Here is a 19,518-nt window from a genome sequence, read left to right as displayed (position 1 = left end):
TCAACCTTTGGTATGAGACTCAGGAGTAGAAGTCAGGATATATTATTTACATATATTTATATTACATTTATGGACATGTGTTGTAATACATGTGTTTGATATATTTGACATACATGTTGCTTGGTATTTGAAAGGTATTCATAGTATTAAAAAGGTATTGAGTTTGTATAATATACTTGATATGTATCATATGATATCTTTGGTATTTATCATTTGATATTTTTATGTATCATTTCATGTGTTTGAGTCTTCAAATAGTATCCCTAAGTACAGTACACCCAAGTGATTAAGCATCATTTGTTTAACTGGTTTCTGGTTTAAGGGAGCATATGAGGGAGTATGATACCAATTTTATGTGGCTGGTATCTGTATGTCTTCTCATAGAGTTCTGTTTTGAATTTTGATACTGACTTCAGAGTTTAGCTGAAATCTCATTTGTTATTTATAGGCTGTCATATTAAGGTATAGAATAAAATATATATTATTTAAATAACTTAGTTATCATTCATTCTGCTAATTGAGTTTTCATATGTGCTGCATATATATGTATTTCTTGTTTGCATCCTTTGGTTACATCTAGACGAGTAAGCCGGCTTTGAGGCTTCATCTATATAAGGCTTTAGGTAACCAGCTCAGAACTTTGTAATATAATCTTTGTGTGAATAGAATTTTAACCTTGGGCTCAAATTAAAAAGAAAAAATGATTGGTTATATTGTATTTTAATTGTTTTTCTTTTACAAATTTTTCCTCTTATGTTTTATAATTTTCACTTGAGGCAGATGATGTTTCTAATCATTTAACTCTTAATATTTTTGTGTTTTAAACTTATCATTTCATATTTCAACATTGTAATATTTTTGCTGTATTACTGTTGGATCTTTAACATGAATATCACTGTATCACTGTCATCCAGTTGTTTATTGGTTGCCTTGAGCAGGCCCCAGTAATGTCTCCTTCATCCTAGCCCTGAGATTTTAGAAAGTGCCACATTTGAGGCTCTTTCAGGGTCAGGAGAATGAGACCCATTGTTACTGGTTTTTGGCATATTGAACACGCCACGGGGAGTTTGCCAGACTCTGCTGTGTGGGCAGGATACTTTTGGTAGCCTCCCAGGTTCTCCAGAGTAGGACCGAGATAATAAGATGAAACTTGAAATATATATATATATATATATATATATATATATATATATACTGCTTTTTTGGTCACATCCAGCGATGCACAGGGGTTATTCCTGGCTCTTCACTCAGAAATTACTCCTGGTGGTGCTGGTGGTACCGTATGAGATGCTGGGAATCGAACCCGGGTAAGCCACATGCAAGGCAAACGCCCTACCCGCAGTGCTATCACTCCAGCCCCTTGAATATTATTTTTTATATTTAAAAGAGTTTTTTTATTAAAAAGAACTACACGAGGATTTCACCTTACCTTACAAGATTAGATTTAGGTCTGATTTATAGTAACCACAAAAAAAAAGCATTTCTGTGAATATTTTATAATAGCAGTAGAATCCCAAGAGATTTTGAAGCCCATCTGTATATATCTAGAAGAAAATGCCCTTGTATTTGGGATTGTTTTTAATCACTAAAAAGAATGAAAGGAAAGGAAAAATATTGACTTTGCTTTGAACAATTAATTAGGATATAGTTCTCAGAATTTGCACAATAATGGCTCTTAACTGTATCAGTTCAAAACTCAATAATTCTATCATTGTGAAGTATTTGACTAAGAAAATTTTTCTTTACATTTAACTTTATAAACTATGGGGTTTGCAAGTAATGGATGTTCTACTGCTACATCTATCTTTACTTTCCAGAAAATTCACTTTGTAATTTTTCTAAACAGTATTTTTCTATAATTGAAGACAATATTTAACAAATTATGTCATTTTTCATACACAGTTGGAAAATCTGATGCTTGATAAAGATGGCCACATAAAAATTACAGATTTTGGACTTTGCAAAGAAGGAATCACAGATGCAGCCACCATGAAGACATTCTGTGGTACACCAGAATATCTGGCACCAGAGGTAGTAACAATTTTATTTATAGGAAAAAATGTTTTTCAAAGAAATATTTTTAAAATGTAATACAACCATTTTTACCTGAATTTCAATATGAATCTATTTTGTTGCCACATCTTATATGATATTATGGGGTAAGGATATACAGAAATTAAGTTTTCATGAGCATAAAGACACTAACTGAAATAGATTATGTGAGGCTTTTCTTAGCTTTATACATTTTATTTCTTGATTCTATTGATTTTTTTTGCCTCGTTCTTTAAAAGTACAATTACTGCATAAAGAATGTTTAGATTCTAAACCATTTTGTATTTTCCTTGGAAACAAAGAAGCAATTTAAATTTATAATGTTGTGAATTTTAATGCTTAATTAATGGGAACTCTTTCATTGGAAATGTTAATAAAATGGCAGTAGGTGGTTCATTTGGGAATCTTGCCGGACTAAGCCTCAATCAGTGATCTTCCTGTGCATTGGACTCCACTATAATTTACTAATTTGTTAATTCAGCAAACATTTAGTATGTATTGGGTGATTTTTCTACATGTTATGGTACAGGAACAAGACATAAAGACCATACGTTTGAGGAACTTCTGGTGGAGGGAGCTGAATAAACATAAATAGCAACATGGCATGTAATAAATAAGTGCCAGGAAGGGAATAAAGCTACTTAAGAGGAACGATGTGTTTTTCAGATAGTGTGCCAGTTTCTGTAACGTTACAATCTATGGTGGAAATGACCATTTGGGCTGAATAGGAAGTAAGAAGCTTGCCTTGCTCGTGGCGCTTTTTTAGTCTTCTGCAGCACATGTGGTCCTCCCCAGTCACCACCAGGAGTGATCCCTGAGCAGAGAGATAGAAGTAAGTCCTGCTAGATATGAGTTAAGAAGAAAAGAATAGAAAATAAGAGCAGAGAAGAAGGAAGGCGAAAGGGGCAAGAGAAGGGGAGGAAGAGAAAAGAAAGAAAAATGAACAGTTATATTATCACAGATTCTGAGTCAAAATGTGACAGGGCAGCAAGGATGGATGACCTCTGCTCTGTCATATGTAGCATCACAGCTAGAAAAACCTTAGAGCAACTCATGAGTAGAGGCGAGAATCTGGAAGCATATTTATTTGTATATAAGACAGTCGACACTGACTGTCAACTAGTACTAAGTAGACCTGTCAAAGGAATGCTTTCCATTCAGCCTCAGCTTCAGATAATACCTGATTTTGAGGCTCGAGCAATAGTGCAGCAGACAGGGCATTTGCCTTGTACACAGCCAACCCAGGTTCCATCTCCAGCACCCCATATGGTCCCCAAGAAGAGAGATTTGGAGGCCACACTCAGTAATGCTTAGGGGCTGTTTCTGGGTAGGTGCTGGTCCTTTGATGTACTTGAATAAACCATTTGCTGGGGATGGCACCCATATCACTGCATTATTGTTATGTCTTTCTTTGTTCTTAGGACACACCTGGTAGTGCTCAGGGCTCAGTCCTAACTGCACTCAGATCACTCCTGGTGAGACTCACGGAACCATATGTAGTGTCAGGGATTGAAACAGGGTTTGCCACATACAAGGATATATCTGGTCTACTATGGCTCCGGCCCATCTTGGAGCTATTTCCCAAGCACAGACCTCACTTTTTTTTTAAATGAGGGAACATAGGGTAAGCAGTTTTTTCTAATGTTTTGTATATAAAAGGTGGGAGAGAGATCAGGTATCTCAATAGAATATCTTATAATTCTTCTTATTCAAATTTTTAAAACTACATGGCCTCCAAGAATCACATTTTCAGGGCTACATAAAAACATAAATTGTAGTTTCTTTAAATTCTGGCTCAGGCTGTGGAGCTGTGCTTTAACAGTTTAAGTTAAAATGCATACCTTGCCAGTGACTGACCCTGGTTGAATCCTTGGCACCATAGGTGCAGGTTTCAGCCATGTGTCAGGTGCAGCCATGTGTCACTCCCACACCCCAAAGACCCACAATACTCTTAGGGTAGCAGGGATATTCCTTAGCACACACCCCCTCAACACACACCACCCCACCGCCAACACAGGTCCTAGGCAGCACATATCTTTCGCCCCTTTCATTGAACTGCCAGCAGAAGATCCTTGAGAGGGTCTGAGAACTCTTAAGCACTGCATGAGAGGTAAATAAAGTATAATCATATAAACAGAATTAATGCTTTATCTTCTCAAGAAAAGATAAATAACATTGGAAAGAAGGAATATACTGCGAATAATACTAGCATTTTTTATAAATATAAATCATGACAGTTTATTACTATAATAGTTTTTTTCAATTAGAGATTACATTTACATTTCAGGAATGTTGAGTTACTATAAATAAGTTATTTTAACTGTAGACATTTCCAGCTATCATATCTTGAGGGCTGCCAAAATTACCACTTTTTTGTCTGTTACAAAAACTAAAGGTTAAAATTCTCCATATTTGGTACTGAATTAGGTAAAATTTTAGAAACATTGTTCCTTGTTTATTTAAATAAAAGATCATATTTTCTAGACTAGGATTGTTTTTGTGAATCTCATGAAAAACAAATTCTTTGTTTCTCTCTAGGGCTTAATTACCCCTACTATACATTTGCCATGGATGATGATATCCCATTTTTAGAATAACAGAATTAGTTTTGTCACAATTAGGGGAAATTATATCTGAAGAAGATAAATACATCTCATTTTAGAAGCAGATGATCTCCTAAGAAAGAAAGACATTGTTTCATATGCAAATGTCATCCACTAAAGAACAAAACCAAAAATTTGATTCAAGAAGAGCCCAATTATTTCTAAATAGAAAGTTTACAATTCACAAGAAATTATCAATTTCTTTTTAAATATAACTAAGAAAATATTTTGTGTACCTATTTTTGTTGCATAAGCTTGATCTTTAAAGTATCTTATATACCTATAGCTGACATTATTTCTAATTAAAACATTAATATTTGGGGTAATATTATACGGATAGACACTTGCCTTGCATGTGACAAATTTGAGTTCTATCCATGGCACCACATATGATCCGTGAGCCCACAGGAGTGACCCTGAGCACCAAACCAGGAGATAAGCATGCGCACAGCTGGGTATGCCCCACAATCCCCTTAAAAGATAAATAAAAATAAAATCTTAATACTTCTGTAGGGTAATTTCTGCCTCTGGTTGGTAAATCTTGAAATCACCAACCTCTTTTGCAGTTTTGTCTTAATCTGAAATATTTATACCAAATCTTGCATTTTTTAAAAATCAGTATATCTTAAAATGTGCTTATCCTTTTCAGAACAAAAAGTTAAGCTCAGTTTTCAACTCTTTCACTGAAGAACATATACTTTTGTAATAAAAATAAATATTGAATATTTATTAGGTGTCATGCATTATTGGTAGATGCGGGAAACACAAAGGTTGTAAAAAATATTTTTTTTCTCAAGTAGCTTACAGTTTATTGAGGTAATAAGATGTGAAAAATTATTACTATGCAAAGAATAATTTGTTTTTTTTAATTAATGTACCATGTAGTCAAAGAACAGAAATTATGCATAAGCTTGCTAAAAGATTCAGTGTTTATAAATGAAAGCAGGAAAATAGGCATAGATTGGAGTTTAAACTTGTATTCATGTGTAAGGGAAAGTCACTTTTGAATTAATGGAACAGATATACATAGAGCTAGAGAAAGATTAGCAGAGCTGAAACTAGCCACTTCCCGCTACTTCAGATGGTGTATCTCATGATTTTGTACCTTTAATACCATATTAATACTTTACTTTTCTTGGTGACCTAGTAGTATTCATTTGTCAAACCATGAACAGAATCCTAAGTACTGCTTGTCCTATGACTATCCCACTTTCATATTTTCTTGAGAAAGAATATTTTATACATTATGAAAAGATCATACTTTATGCTATATGTAGCATTGTTCATCTTTATAAATTTTAAACTACTTTAATCTAGTAAAAGTACTTTATTTTTTAAAAGATAAAATAAGTACTTAAAATTGTTTTAAAAGAATGTTAGATATCAGTTGAAAGCTACCAGCAAGTCTATGTTTTAGACTCTGATTTTTCGCTAAAACTTAAATGTTTTCAGTTCTTATTGCAAACTACCAGAAAAGATGCCTTAGAGTATAAGAGGACTATTTGTTGAAAAAGGATACATTTTAAAGTTTTTGTTCTCATTCCTCTTTTGATGAGGTATAGCTCTTTATTATTAATAGAGAATAAAGTGAAGTCTTTTTAAAAGAATTTGCAGATACATAGTTCTAACAGGCATATAGACTATGCATTTAGGGTGTCAAATCTCTAAAAATACATTAGTATATATAGTTTTAAGTGAATGGTTTTTGTACTTTTTTATATTAGAAATAAATAAATATGACCTGCTTTGCCATAGATATTTTGAAGGAAAATTGATTGTACGGTCTATACTATATTTTCACACCTAGAAATTATAAGAGAAATTAAAAATTACATATAAAAATCTTACTGTTAAATTTTATTACTTGCTTTGGCTCTCATTAAATCTCAGCCATTTTATGCAGTGCTAATTATTTAGAGTCTCAGCTTTGCTCTTGAGTTAGCAGTACCTGATCAACTTTCCAACTGTAAAACAGTTTGAAAATCAAATGTAGCCTACATGCAAGACCCAACAAAATTAAAAGTGTTAAGTACGTTTTGGCAGTTCACTTTTATTATGCCCAGTCCTCAAATGTACCAGCAGATAATCATCTGAATGTTAGTTATTTTTCACATGCTTATGTGATCACACAAAAAGTACATGCTAAAAAGAAGCAGATGGTGACAGATGGGGAAGGTTGAATAAGGTGGTTTTGGAAACCTAGAGAAATGCACTTCTATAATAGTGTAAAAATAAAAATTATTTGATAATCAAGTTAAAACTAACAAAAAGAATGTACTGAATGACTTGTTTGTTGGAAAATATATAACATCTACTTGCAGTTGCTATTCAAGAAAAATTATATATACTTTGATGTAAACCTACAATATTATTTTGGTAGCTAAAAATACATTTTCATGTATTCTTAGTTTATATAACTTATTTTTTAGAAAATTTTTGCTGTAATTTTAATTACTTTTGGGCAAAACCTACTATCTCTAATATACCAAGTGTTTTATGTTTTATTCCTTTTCAAATGTGTCTGAAATAGCAAGAGTATTTTATAATTATTTTGATGCAAAGATTTGCTCAAAGTCTTCATACAATAAAAATAATATTACAGGTAAAAGTTAAATGTTGTGCAAATCTAAAGCAAAAGATAGGCATTGCTTTCTTATGATTGCTTTGAAAGGCTCATAATAATAAAGGGAAATGTCGTTGTCAGATGCAACACTATAGGTGAGGAAAATCTGAATCTAATTTGGCTTAAAAGTATTAAAGTGAATTTTGATAATTTATTTTAAATATAACAAAAATAAATGTAAAAGACTGTTTCATGCATCTTTATCATTGATTTCTTAAGTGAAATAAAAGCTTAGAGTTACATATGTTTTAAGATTTTAAGTAAAAGTAGTAGCACAATTATATTTTTATTGCATCTTCAACAAAATTTTAGTGTTTTTAGACTTTTTTAGTATCTGAAGTAAGATCTAAGATTCCTAAGTTCTATGTTAAAATTAAAAATTATTTTAGTAACCATTCTATTTTGTGTAAAGCACTTAACTTTAACTGTTAATGATTCATGTAACAACTATCCCCTTACGGTATGTTTTTAAAAACTTCATCTTCCTTTTAATTCTGCTGAAGAGGTCTTTCACAGTATTAAGTGGAAATTTTTGTACACTGATGATGTATCATTGTATGTCTGAAACCCAATCATGAAAGCTTTGTAATAATATCTCATGGTGATTCAATAAAAAAAAAAAAATTTAAAAAAAGGGAAAAAAGTGGAAATTTAAAAAAAAAACACTGGTTAATTACAATAGAAGTTCTGCTTTTCAGCTGGAATTCATATTCAAGATATTCTATTTCTGGACATTTACTCTTTCTATTTTCTTATCCATGAATAATATTAAAAAGTATTCCCTTTTTTCCCCCAAATTTGATATTGTTTAAATTGCAGCTAAAAATGAGTATTTTTGTTGTTGTTGTTCAGTACTAAATACCTTTCAGTGTTTATAAGTAGTGACTTTTACTTTCCTAACAGTCTGTCAGTAATTTTGGTTTGATTTGGTTTGGTTTGGTTTTGATTTTCAATCACCACCTGACAATGCCCTGAGTCTACTCCTGGCTCTTTGCTCAGGGGACCGTAACCGTATTGCAGTGCTGGGGATGGAACGGGGATCAGCCACATGCAAGGCAAGCACCTTGCCACTGTACTCTATCTGCACCTCGGTCAGTTCACGTAGGAGCTTCTGTTCACCTGAAATTCTTTTCAGTGTTACATGATCTTTTGACTTTAGCGGTCAGAACATTTTTAGCACTTTAAAATGATCAGAGTTTTCTCACACCTAAAATTTAATTATCTGAAGCATAAGAATTTATACAAAACTGCTTATAACTAGAAACACTAACTTCAGTATTAATTTTTACATAGGTTTAGAGACTTAATTTCTTGGAATTCCAAAATTTAAAAAGTACAGAAATCTCTGGGAATATATATTGTAAGGTAAGGTAAGGTAAAGGCCCTCCCGTTGTTTGTCGATTTGCTCGAGCGGGCCCAGTAACGTCTCCATTGGAGACTTTGTTGTTACTGTGTCTGGCATATCGAATACGTCACGGGGAGCCTGCCAGGAGCTTGCCAGGCTCTCTTGTGCGGGCGAGACACTCTCGGTAGCTTGCCGGGCTCTCCGAGAGGGGCGGAGGAATCGAACTCGGGTCGCCATGTTGGCTGCGTGCAAGGCAAACATCCTACCCGCTGTGCTATCGCTCCAGCCCACATAAATATTGCCTTTTCTAGCCAGAATTGCATTTTGTAGTATAATGTTAAGTATTTGGTTCTATCTATAAGAAGTAAAACTAAATTCACAATAAATGGGATTTAAAATTTCAGTCATAAGAATTATGAGACGAGTAGAGTTCATGCCTAGTTCAATCAGCTTAATGGCTGAATAAAAAGCAGTACTCCTACAGCTAAAAAAACGAAAAGAATTAGAGACAAATTGATAAATGGGTACAAAATATGTATTTATGTCTATAAATTTATTTATAGCCTCTAAATATAAACTATAGAATTTGTAGTTCCTATGAATAGGACACATTTTTCTGAAATTAATAATACTTAGAATCTAAACTAGAAAGTTAATGTCTATGTAGAGAATTTCTGTTAAGACTACTAAAAGGATTTTTACAAACGATGAAGAATATAAATGTGTGTTTATATATAAAACAACCACATATCACTTACCTGAAATACAAGGTTACTAGAAAAAAAATTTTTTTTGAATTAGCGGTAAATTGGTTCATCCAAGTTCGCAGTTTACTTTCACAGCATAGGTGTGCAGACAGTTTGTTTAGATGTTTAATTTTCTCCCATCTGTTCTGTCAGGATTATTGATTGAGCAGTAAGTCACTCCAGGGCATACGTAGTATCCTTATAACTTTTTGCCTTGGATGTATTACGTGTCTTGGTGACAGAGGTATAACCTCAACCTCCCAGAAATCCTAATTACTAAAATAATATTGAAAAGGAAATATATTTTGATAGTACCTATTAGTCAAATATTTATATTGGGTTCATTGATTTTTATTTTAAAATATCATAAAAGGGACTGGAACAATAGCACAGCGGGTAGGATGTTTGCCTTGCATGTGGCCAACCTGGGTTCAATTCCCAGCATCCCATAAGGTCCCCCGAGCACCGCCAGAAGTGATTCCTGAGTGCAAAGCCAGAAGTAATCTCTTGAGCATCGCTGGATGTGACCAAAAATAAATAAATAAATAAATAAATAATCATAAAAGAATTTAATGTTCTAATTAATTTATTTTACTTAATTATATCTAATAATATAATAATGAACATAGCAGCAAACCCTGACTCTTCATGGTGATTATTTTAACTCACTTTTTATGTAAATGAAAATTACTACATCAAATATTATCAAGTGTTAATTGAATCTTATGATTTTTATATTAGAAAGTAGAGCGGTCTGACTTTTGGTAGAAAAAGTTATATTAGGCCTTTTGTTTTTTTAGAACTTTTGCAGTTTAGTAATGATTCAACATGTCCTTTCATTTTTTTTTTAACGTGTTTGAGTGTTTTAGTACTCCTCTTGTTTTTGTCTCTGGGTGTTTGTGTTCAAAGTAACTGCATAATAAATATGATTCTGTAGTTGCAGAGGACATAAGGAATAGAAAGAAACACTAAATGTCTACATTTATTTATTTATTTATTTTCAATTTGGGGGGCTGGAGCGATAGCACAGTGGTAGGGCGTTTGCCTTGCACGCAGCCAACATGGCCGACCCAAGTTCGATTCCTCCACCCCTCTCGGAGAGCCCGGCAAGCTACCGAGAGTATCTCGCCTGCGTGGCAGAGCCTGGCAAGCTCCCCGTGATGTATTAGATATGCCAAACACAGTAACAACAAAGTCTCCAATGGAGACGTTACTGGGCCCGCTCGAGCAAATCGACGAACAACGGGAGGGCCTTTACCCCTTTACCCCAAGACATTTTTAATTTTTATTAGTGAGACATGAGGTACAGTTGTGGACTTACAAATTTTTGTGCTTGGGTTTCAATTATACAATGATCAAATACCCATCCCTCCACCAGTGCCCATTTCCCATCACCTCGGATTTTTAAGTCTGGAGTTCAGTTTGCATGTCAGTTACATATTTTATGGAAAAAAATACTTTCTTTAGTCTAATTCTTCAAAATAAGACTTATGGGTTATTTCTCAAAGACATTTTTAGCATTTTTTATTTAAATTATTTGATAACTCAAGTTGTTATGGAATTTAAACATACCTTTTTATTGTTTTTCCTCTACATTGTCATTTACTATACCTCTTGGATCAAATTCTCATGATAACCAAGGAGTAGAAAAGTGTTGTAATGATCCCTTCCCTGACCTCTCCTTACTACCTCAATTGTAAGCTTCCTACTGAGGACTGGTTCTTCTGCTCTTTGTTTCATTTGTCTTTGGGTATTAGTTATTCTCCTATTTTGTTTCTCATATTCCACATACGAGTGACATCATTCTGTGTCTGTCCCTCTCCCTTTGATGCAACAGTTTTCAAGAAAGATTGTTAACCATAGAGACATTACAGGGAATAAGATGCTTGCCTTACCTGTAGCCAACCCCAGTTTGATCAGTTGCACTGCATATAAATCCCCTGAATTATATTTGTATATATTTTATATTATGTAGCATGTATAATATAAAATATTTGTTATACATATGTAATATGTGATCTATAATTACTTTGGGGGGATTTTATATTATTTAATTTCCCCAAATTATATTTTCCACTGAGGAATTATATAATTCCCTTAAGCACCACCATAGTACAGAGCCTGATTTAACTCCTGAGCACTACCAAGTATAGCCCAAGTTACAATCCAAGAAAAATAAAGATTTTCTTTTTGTCACTGTAATTTTGAAGAAGGAAGTACTTTGATTGAGGCAGAAAAGTTATCTTACAAAAATAATATAAAAGAGGATATATATTTTAATTTCAAGAATTTCTAAGCATTGTGTTTTGAAATAATTTACATTTAAGCAGAGATGGTACACGTATAATTGTAATGTGTTTTATATATTAACATGTTAAGTATTATTTGTTTCTTGAGTAGTTTTTTATCCTACTGTGACACCTAGGTGCTGAATAGTAATCTATCATTTTAAATGCTATCAAAGACAGATTAAGAAGACTGACTGATTTGTTAGGATATTTTCAACATAACACTTAAGTTTACATGTCAATAAGATAACATGTTACATCAATTTTGTTCAGCACAAAGTGATTTAGCAAATGGTTCTCATTGTAGCATTATGTATCAATTAAAGCACATATGTTCGGAAAGGAACTACTTATTTGAGAATCAGTACTCATTTTACAAAGCTAAATAAAATATATTATATCAGGGTTTTTGTTTTTTACAATGCAGTTTTATTTTTCAGTTGCTTAATTCTCTTCAAAAATAAACCTCTTTTTTTTTTTATGTACTCTCTCTTCTGGCTGCAAACCAGGTATTTAAACAAAAATAAAGGATTGCCAGTTTTGCCAGCTGGGGATGAGAACCCGGCTGGTGAAATGTGGGTTCGGGAGGCAGTTAATCCAGCTTTTATGATTTTTATGGTTTTGTGAAGGAAAAAAAAAGGTTGAAAACCACATTTGGCTCTTTTTCATATGTGCCACTGTTTCAATGGTGTTATAGGAATGCAGTACAAGGTTACTTAATTTTAAATGTTTTTGGTAAATTTTTATGAGACAAAATCCTGGATCTGTTAGATAAAGACCTACAAATAGTATATTCTGCTAATTGGATATGAGATTGACTCTTGAGTCCTCTAGTCACTGATATTTAAAAGCTACATATATAGAATTCCTTTTAATCTAAGTACACAAATAGAATTCTTTTTGCTTTTTTCACTTGTTTCTTGTGGGTTTTTTTTGTATGTACTTATATTAATCACTTTAAACAAGTCAAAATTTAAACTTTTTAGATTAAGATGGGATATCAAAATACTTTTGATTGGTTCATGATTTACAAAAGATATTGTGGAAAACATGGGAACTGGTTTCTAGTTTTGAGCTAAAAATAAGTAGATAAATTATGCAATTGAATTTAAAATAGTTTGATAGCTTTCCAAAAAACACTGCTAAGTAGATCCTTAAGTTCTGTAGTTCCTTTTTTAAATTGTTATCTCTATCTTAAAATATTTCATCAACTTAAGTACTATCCATAGTATTAAAATGCAGTCATATTGTAATGGTGAGATTGTTTGGTAATTTAAACATTAAATGTACATATTAATAATCTTCAGTGAACTATTAATTCAAACAAGAATGTTTGGAACTTGAACACTGCTTGATTTTATACCAAATTCTCTTATAGGTAACCAGGAAAAGAATCTTTAAATTGATGACTTATGACTTTAATTTTGTTGATCTGTGTGTTCCATAGCTAAAATCATCAGAAAAAGTAGACAAATGAAGTTTTAAGACTGTTCACATATAGTAACTTAAAATTAAAATATTGAAAGTTTCAATTCCATTACATGAGGGATACATTTGGTACATTTTATAAATTGATAAAATCAGTCTTTCTGGGGATAATGGAAAGCTATTGGGTTTCTTTTGGGGTGACTTGCTCTAACATAATTCATTGATACTTTTGTTTCTTAATATCCCTATTTTATTTATATAATGTATGTTTTGAAGTGGAGGTAAAGGCATGTACCATACAGATACTGAGCAGAAGCTTTTTGTTTCTTGGATTTAAATTTTTTTTTTATTGTAAGCTACCACAACTTTAGATAATAAAGTTACTGCAATACAAGTACAATTCTTTGTATTCGCTTTGTTAACTGAATATTTCCTAAAATAGTTTAACCATGAGGGAACTGCCAAAGTATTTAAGAGTTTTCATGCCTTAAGGTATTCTGTGCTCAAAGATTTGCCGTTTCCTTGTTCTCTCTCTCTCTCTCTCTCTCTCTCTCTCTCTCTCTCTCTCTCTCTCTCTCTCTCTCTCTCCCTCCCTCCCTCCCTCTCTCGTTCTCAGAGAGATCTCAGTTGTTCTCACCTCCCACACATTCCCTTTTCATTCTTGCTATTGTAATGACCAGTGGTCATATGCATCTGCCTCTCCTGCATCTCCTTTTTGGTTACTTTTGGTGTTTGGCAGGGCTCCTGTACCTTTAGTTTTCAAACACACCTAATTGTGGCATGCCTAGAAATAGCTTGCAGTGTTTGGGAGGTCACTGGCAGCAGACCTGTGAGAACCATGTTTAGTATTACCAGCAGGGATCAAACTCAATGAATGCTCTCTAAGGTACTGTAGTAACCTCAGGAAGCTACGTAATGATTCTTAATGCAAAAATGTGGCAAAGCACATTATGTGTTCTGTAATCAAAATGCTTAACTTTAATAGTTAACTTAATGTCCATATTACTGGTACCAGAATATAAAATTAAATAGGCTTAAGAGAAAAACCTACAGATATCCTAATAGTTTTCATTGAATTTTGGTGTACACATATACACCCTTATTTGGAATTTGTTGAATGAATGTCCCTTTTTGTACATGCTTTGTGAATATATATAGAACATTTTATATATTTGGTGTGATTTATGTCTTTTTTGTAGAATGCATCATGCTTTAAATGTCAAGATCTCAGAATAGCCTAACTAGACTTTCAAGCTGAGGATTCATTTTATGTAAAAGTCTTATGTTGTATAAATCCTATCTTCTTAAACTGTGGGTTGTGCAACCCCATATGGTAGCTGAACATGGGGTTGCAAAAAATCCCAAAAATTAGTTTTAAGATAATTTTTTATGATTTGGCATCATATCAGTGTTGTACAAGAAAACTCAAGCAAAAAGTGGTCATAAGTTGGAAAAGGTTAAAAAAACTGTATTCTAAATAATACTTTAAAGTTAGTTTTTAGTAATTACTCTTTTTACTGGTTTCATTTTTAGGTATTAGAAGATAATGACTATGGTCGAGCCGTTGATTGGTGGGGCCTAGGGGTTGTCATGTATGAAATGATGTGTGGGAGGTTACCTTTCTACAACCAGGATCACGAGAAACTTTTTGAACTAATACTAATGGAAGACATTAAATTTCCTCGAACACTCTCTTCAGATGCAAAATCATTGCTTTCAGGGCTCTTGATAAAGGATCCAAATAAACGGTAAGCCACAAAGAACACTCAGAGACTTACTAATGAATGTGATTGAAATTGTGATATGGAAGTTAATTCAAATATAACTGACTCCAAAAAGTGGTGAATTTGTGTAGACATCTCACCAAGGGACCAACTTATTTTTAACTGTTTAATACATAATATGTTTTCAAAATTACATCATTTCTTTTCTAGTATAAATATTTATATAGATTTTATTTTTAATGGATTTTGAGTTTTTAATTCATATTGTAAGTGAAAAAATGGACTTTGAGTTTTTTAATATATACTGTAAGTAAAAATTAGCTGTTTGCCTTAATACTTGCTCTTCTATGGATAAGATTTGATTTTCTTACCAGTCTTTTTGGGCTTTTATAACTATGTTGACTTATGCCATTAAAAGCCTATCTATATACTCTCCTTCCACACTAACGTATCATAGGATATCTATCTACCTTGCCTTTTTATATATTTGGTCCACATCCAGTGGTGCTCTGGGCTTACTCCTGGTTCTGTGCTCAATGTCCACTCTTGGAGGGCACAGAGAACTATATGTGGTGCCAGGTATTGTGCACAAGTCAGCTTCATGCAAAACAAGTGCCTTACCCACTGCGCTATCTGACCATTTATCCTTTCAATGCATTTTTTTCTATACACAGGTGAGTGGTATTAATGGGAAAAAAGAACTTTTAATACTCTGAATTTCATTTTTTTATAGCTCTAGTAGTACCTGAAGAATTCTTTGGTTGCTTTTTTTTTTTTTTTTGCGTTTTTTGGGTTACACCCAACAATGCTCAGGGGTTACTCCTGGCTTTGCACTCAGGAATTACTCCTGGAGGTGCTTGGGGGACCATATGGGATGCCGGGGATCGAACCCAGGTCGGCCGCCTACAAGGCAAACGCCCTACCCGCTGTGCTATCGCTCTGGCCCCTTGTTGCTTTTCTTAATGAATTATTATAATCTATGATTCTGTTATACATATTCATAAGTTTTAAAAAATAACAGCTTTAGGTGTCCCTTTACCCTTTATTTTATGAAAATTTCTTATATCTTAATCATCTTGAGGATAAATTATTTTATATAAGTCAAATTTTACATAACACCTCACAAGATGTTTTTTACATTGTCTTTATGATTGACTCTGAATAAACTGATTGACAGACTAAATTACTAAATGAAGGAATAAAGGAATCCTAAAATGTGCTCTTATTTTACATTAGAGATGGTTTCTATTGCATGTTTCTAGCCTACTTATGAGGATCAGTTTACCATCAATAAACAAACACATTAAAGTGGTATCATCTTTTAGCTTTATGAAAAAAATAATTGAAAATACGTTTAATAATCCTAGTAGTTGAGATCTTACCTAACATTTGTAAAGTTACCTAATGTTTTGCCTTCTTTTCCAGGACCCTTGCACATCTGTTGGTTTCTCTACTATTTTTCTCCCCAGTAGCCTTACAGGGTAGTGTAGGTATTTTTCTTGTTTATATTTGAGGAGAAAACAGAATCAAAGAGTGATTTATTCTAAGCCTCAGATAATTTGTATAGAACAAGAATGTGAATCAAATTTCTAGGTCTCTTTGCTATATTCTTTTAGGACCTTCCAAGAAGTGCTCAGGAGATCCAGGGACCTCTCCCAGCAAAAATTGGCCATTTGGATCAGACTGTTTAATGTTTTGGGGGGTGTTTGTTTGTTTGTTTGTTTGTTTTTGCTTTTTGGGGGGTGGGGTACTCCTGGCTCTGCACTCATAAATTACTCCTGGCGATGCTTGGGGGACCATATGGGATGCTGGGAATCAAACCTGGTTCAGCCACATGCAAGGCAAACACCCTATTTTGTTGCTCCAGTCCTCAGACTGTTTAATATTAGGGTCCAAAGTTTCATGCTCTTAGGTCCCTGTGAAGCCAGCGACTTCAGGGCAGTGCTGGGTTGTGCTTGGGGGCCATGCAGGCAAAGTTCACACATGCAGAGCATACACCCTGAACCCCAGTGCTGTCTCTCTGGCCCTATTTAAAAGTGTTTATAGAAATAAATATAGGTATACATACACATATAATCTGATTTATAACGCATCATTTATTCAGTTGATTGAAGTCTTTTATTTGTTTGGGAGCACCCCCAGCTGTGCTCAGGACTTGCTCCTGGCTTTGCGCTCAGATACCACTTCTGGTGAACTTAGAGAACCATAAGGGGTTCCAGGGATCAAACCCAGGTTGATGGCATGAAAGGCAAGCACCCTACTCATGTACTATCTCTCTAGCCCATAGTTGGTTCAAGCTTTGAATATGTGCTTTTTAATGTGATTATTTCACAACTGTATTTAACAAGCAGCACTTGGTTTTAAGGAACTTTTTAATAGATCTAAGATTTCTATTTTATCTCTTTGATTTGGATATCTTATATTTTACTTGAGGTTCAAGGGCAGAGGTTTTTTTAATCTCCTCCTGATACTTTGACAGTACTTTTCTTTGTGGCCTCTTAATAAAATATTTGGTTGGACGTAACTTTTCTTGTAGTTTTCATGTATTTTTGCAGTCACTGTATTTACCCTCCCTATCAAGATTCTTTACAGTTATATTAACTGTTAGGAAAAAGATGAACACAATGAGTGATCCTTGTTTTAATGTTTATAGACTAATGAGGAACATAAAACATATATTCACAAATGCTTAGGTTAAACTCCATATACATTTTTTATTGCAATTATTAGCTTTGCCTTGGGAATTAAAAGACTTGATCTGATTTATACAGAGGAATTAAAATTTACAGTAGTATTTTATTCAGAGGAAGACAAACACTTCACAGCTTTACTTGTGTTGTACATAAATGAACAAGTTAGTAGTTACCAAAAGGGAAAGGATCAGTCTAAATAATATAAAAGGGCTCCAGTGCAAGGTGAATGATGATCTTGGATTAATTTAATTTATTGGTGAACAAAATATATATGTACAGATATTAACTTAAAATAGTATACACCTGATACCAATAAAATATTATAAGCAATATGAACTTTAATTTTCTTAGTTATTTGCTGTAATTGCTGGTAATGTTGCTTTTGAGAAGTTGAGTAGCTGAGTATACAAGTAGTGTACCATTGGGAGATGAAGTTGACTAATTTTAGACTATAAGGGCATTAGGTTTCATAAAAAGTAATCTTCATAATGGGATAAGATTCCACTGAATAATTAAAAGTAAGAAATAGTATCATTATATTTGTGTTAGTTAAAGATATCTCTGACAACTTTTTCTTGGATGAATTAGAACAGTGAAGAGACAAAGACGGGTAGACAGAGCATTTAGGAATGTCTGTGCCATTGTCCTGATAGGGGATAGAGTTCTTGAATCAGTACCAGAAGATGATAAACATAAGTTCATTTTTGAAGTATTAAATACAGGCAGTGAGAAAGTAGGAGTCAATAATACCCTTGTGGTTTGTAGCTTAGATAACTAATTTGTAGAATGGAGGATTATGATTAGACAGGAAGTGGAGGAGACTTGATGGAGTAGATGTTGTTAGCTTTAGCTATCTGAGATTAAGATTTTTATCAAAGCTATATGGAAATGTTAAGCAAACAACTGAAAATACTACCCATGCTTAATTTTAAAAAAAAATATGTGAATACATGGATTTAGGATGATAGATGGCTGGAGATAGTTGGAGTTAAGATAATAGTGCAGAAAATAAATTATTTTAAAAAATTATTAAAAAAAAGAGGGAGAAGAGAATTTAGGACAGAATCTGAGGAAACATCAGTGTGTAACAGAAAGATATAGAACCAACAAAAGATACAAAAAGTTCTTGGGTACATAATAGAAAATCATATACCTCTGTATTATTCCTGTTCAAAATACTGCCTTAATTTTCCTAATACTTTTTTCCTGAACTATTGTCAGTTCAGTTTTTGTGTATTTGTATGTGTTTCAGTTGTTTTTTGTTTTGTGGCCACACCTGGCCATGCTCAGATTACTCCTTATTATGCACTTAGGAATCACTCCTGGCAATACTCAAGGGACTATATGGGATGCCAGGGATCATATCCAGGTCAACCACATACAAGTGCCTTACTTGCTTGTACTATCATGCTGGCCCATAAGTTATTGTCAGTTCTGATCAAGGAACAAGATCATTTTGCTTTTCGTAGTCTCCATTATATTATGATCATTTTTCAGTACTGGGTTTATCCTTTGAAAGTTTATAGGAAAAGTCTAAAACCATGTTGTGCTTAGTAACATTAGAAAACTGCTAATTTTGTGATGTTTGTAATGACATCATAAAATTTGATAGCTGAGGATTTAATTTGATGTACCTGTATTGTAGTTTAGTGCTCTTAGATATAACTATCTCAGTGGTGCAATTCATAGTTTTCTATTATATTCATGCCTTAAATTTTATATTAAGGGGTCATTTACCTTGACATTTTGACAGTTTCACACTTTGGGGAAGCTTGCATTAAAGAATCTTCCAAGTTTCTAAATTGCAGTCTAAGATTATATTCTTAGTGTTTGCATAGTATCCACCATTTGATAAATGTTGATTAAATTCTGGCTGTCCAAAACCAAACTGTGGCTGAATAATGAAAGGTAATACAAAATTAAATTATTAAAATACTTCAATAAATTTATAATATTAAAACATCGTAAAGTGATTATCCACTACAACTCTCATCTTACTAGAGATCTCAGCATATT

The 19,518-nt window shown here is 33.2% G+C and overlaps 1 protein-coding gene across 4 annotated transcripts in view; it reads left to right on the top strand.

Annotated features, from left to right (window-relative positions):
• Positions 1-19,518, top strand: part of AKT3 (AKT serine/threonine kinase 3) — a 349,070-nt gene that overhangs the window by 298,748 nt on the left and 30,804 nt on the right. For all 4 annotated transcript variants that reach the window (XM_056107283.1, XM_056107291.1, XM_056107275.1 and 1 more), the window contains 2 exons: positions 1,903-2,031; positions 14,619-14,833. In XM_056107283.1, coding sequence (XP_055963258.1) covers positions 1,903-2,031; positions 14,619-14,833 — 344 coding nt within the window. The remainder of the gene's footprint in view (positions 1-1,902; positions 2,032-14,618; positions 14,834-19,518) is intronic.

The sequence above is a fragment of the Sorex fumeus genome, unplaced genomic scaffold (assembly GCF_029834395.1).
Source record: "Sorex fumeus unplaced genomic scaffold, SorFum_2.1 ptg000007l, whole genome shotgun sequence".
NCBI lineage: Eukaryota > Metazoa > Chordata > Mammalia > Eulipotyphla > Soricidae > Sorex > Sorex fumeus.
The sequence above is the reverse complement of the archived record's forward strand: the minus strand, read 5'-3'. Positions and strand labels throughout refer to the sequence as shown.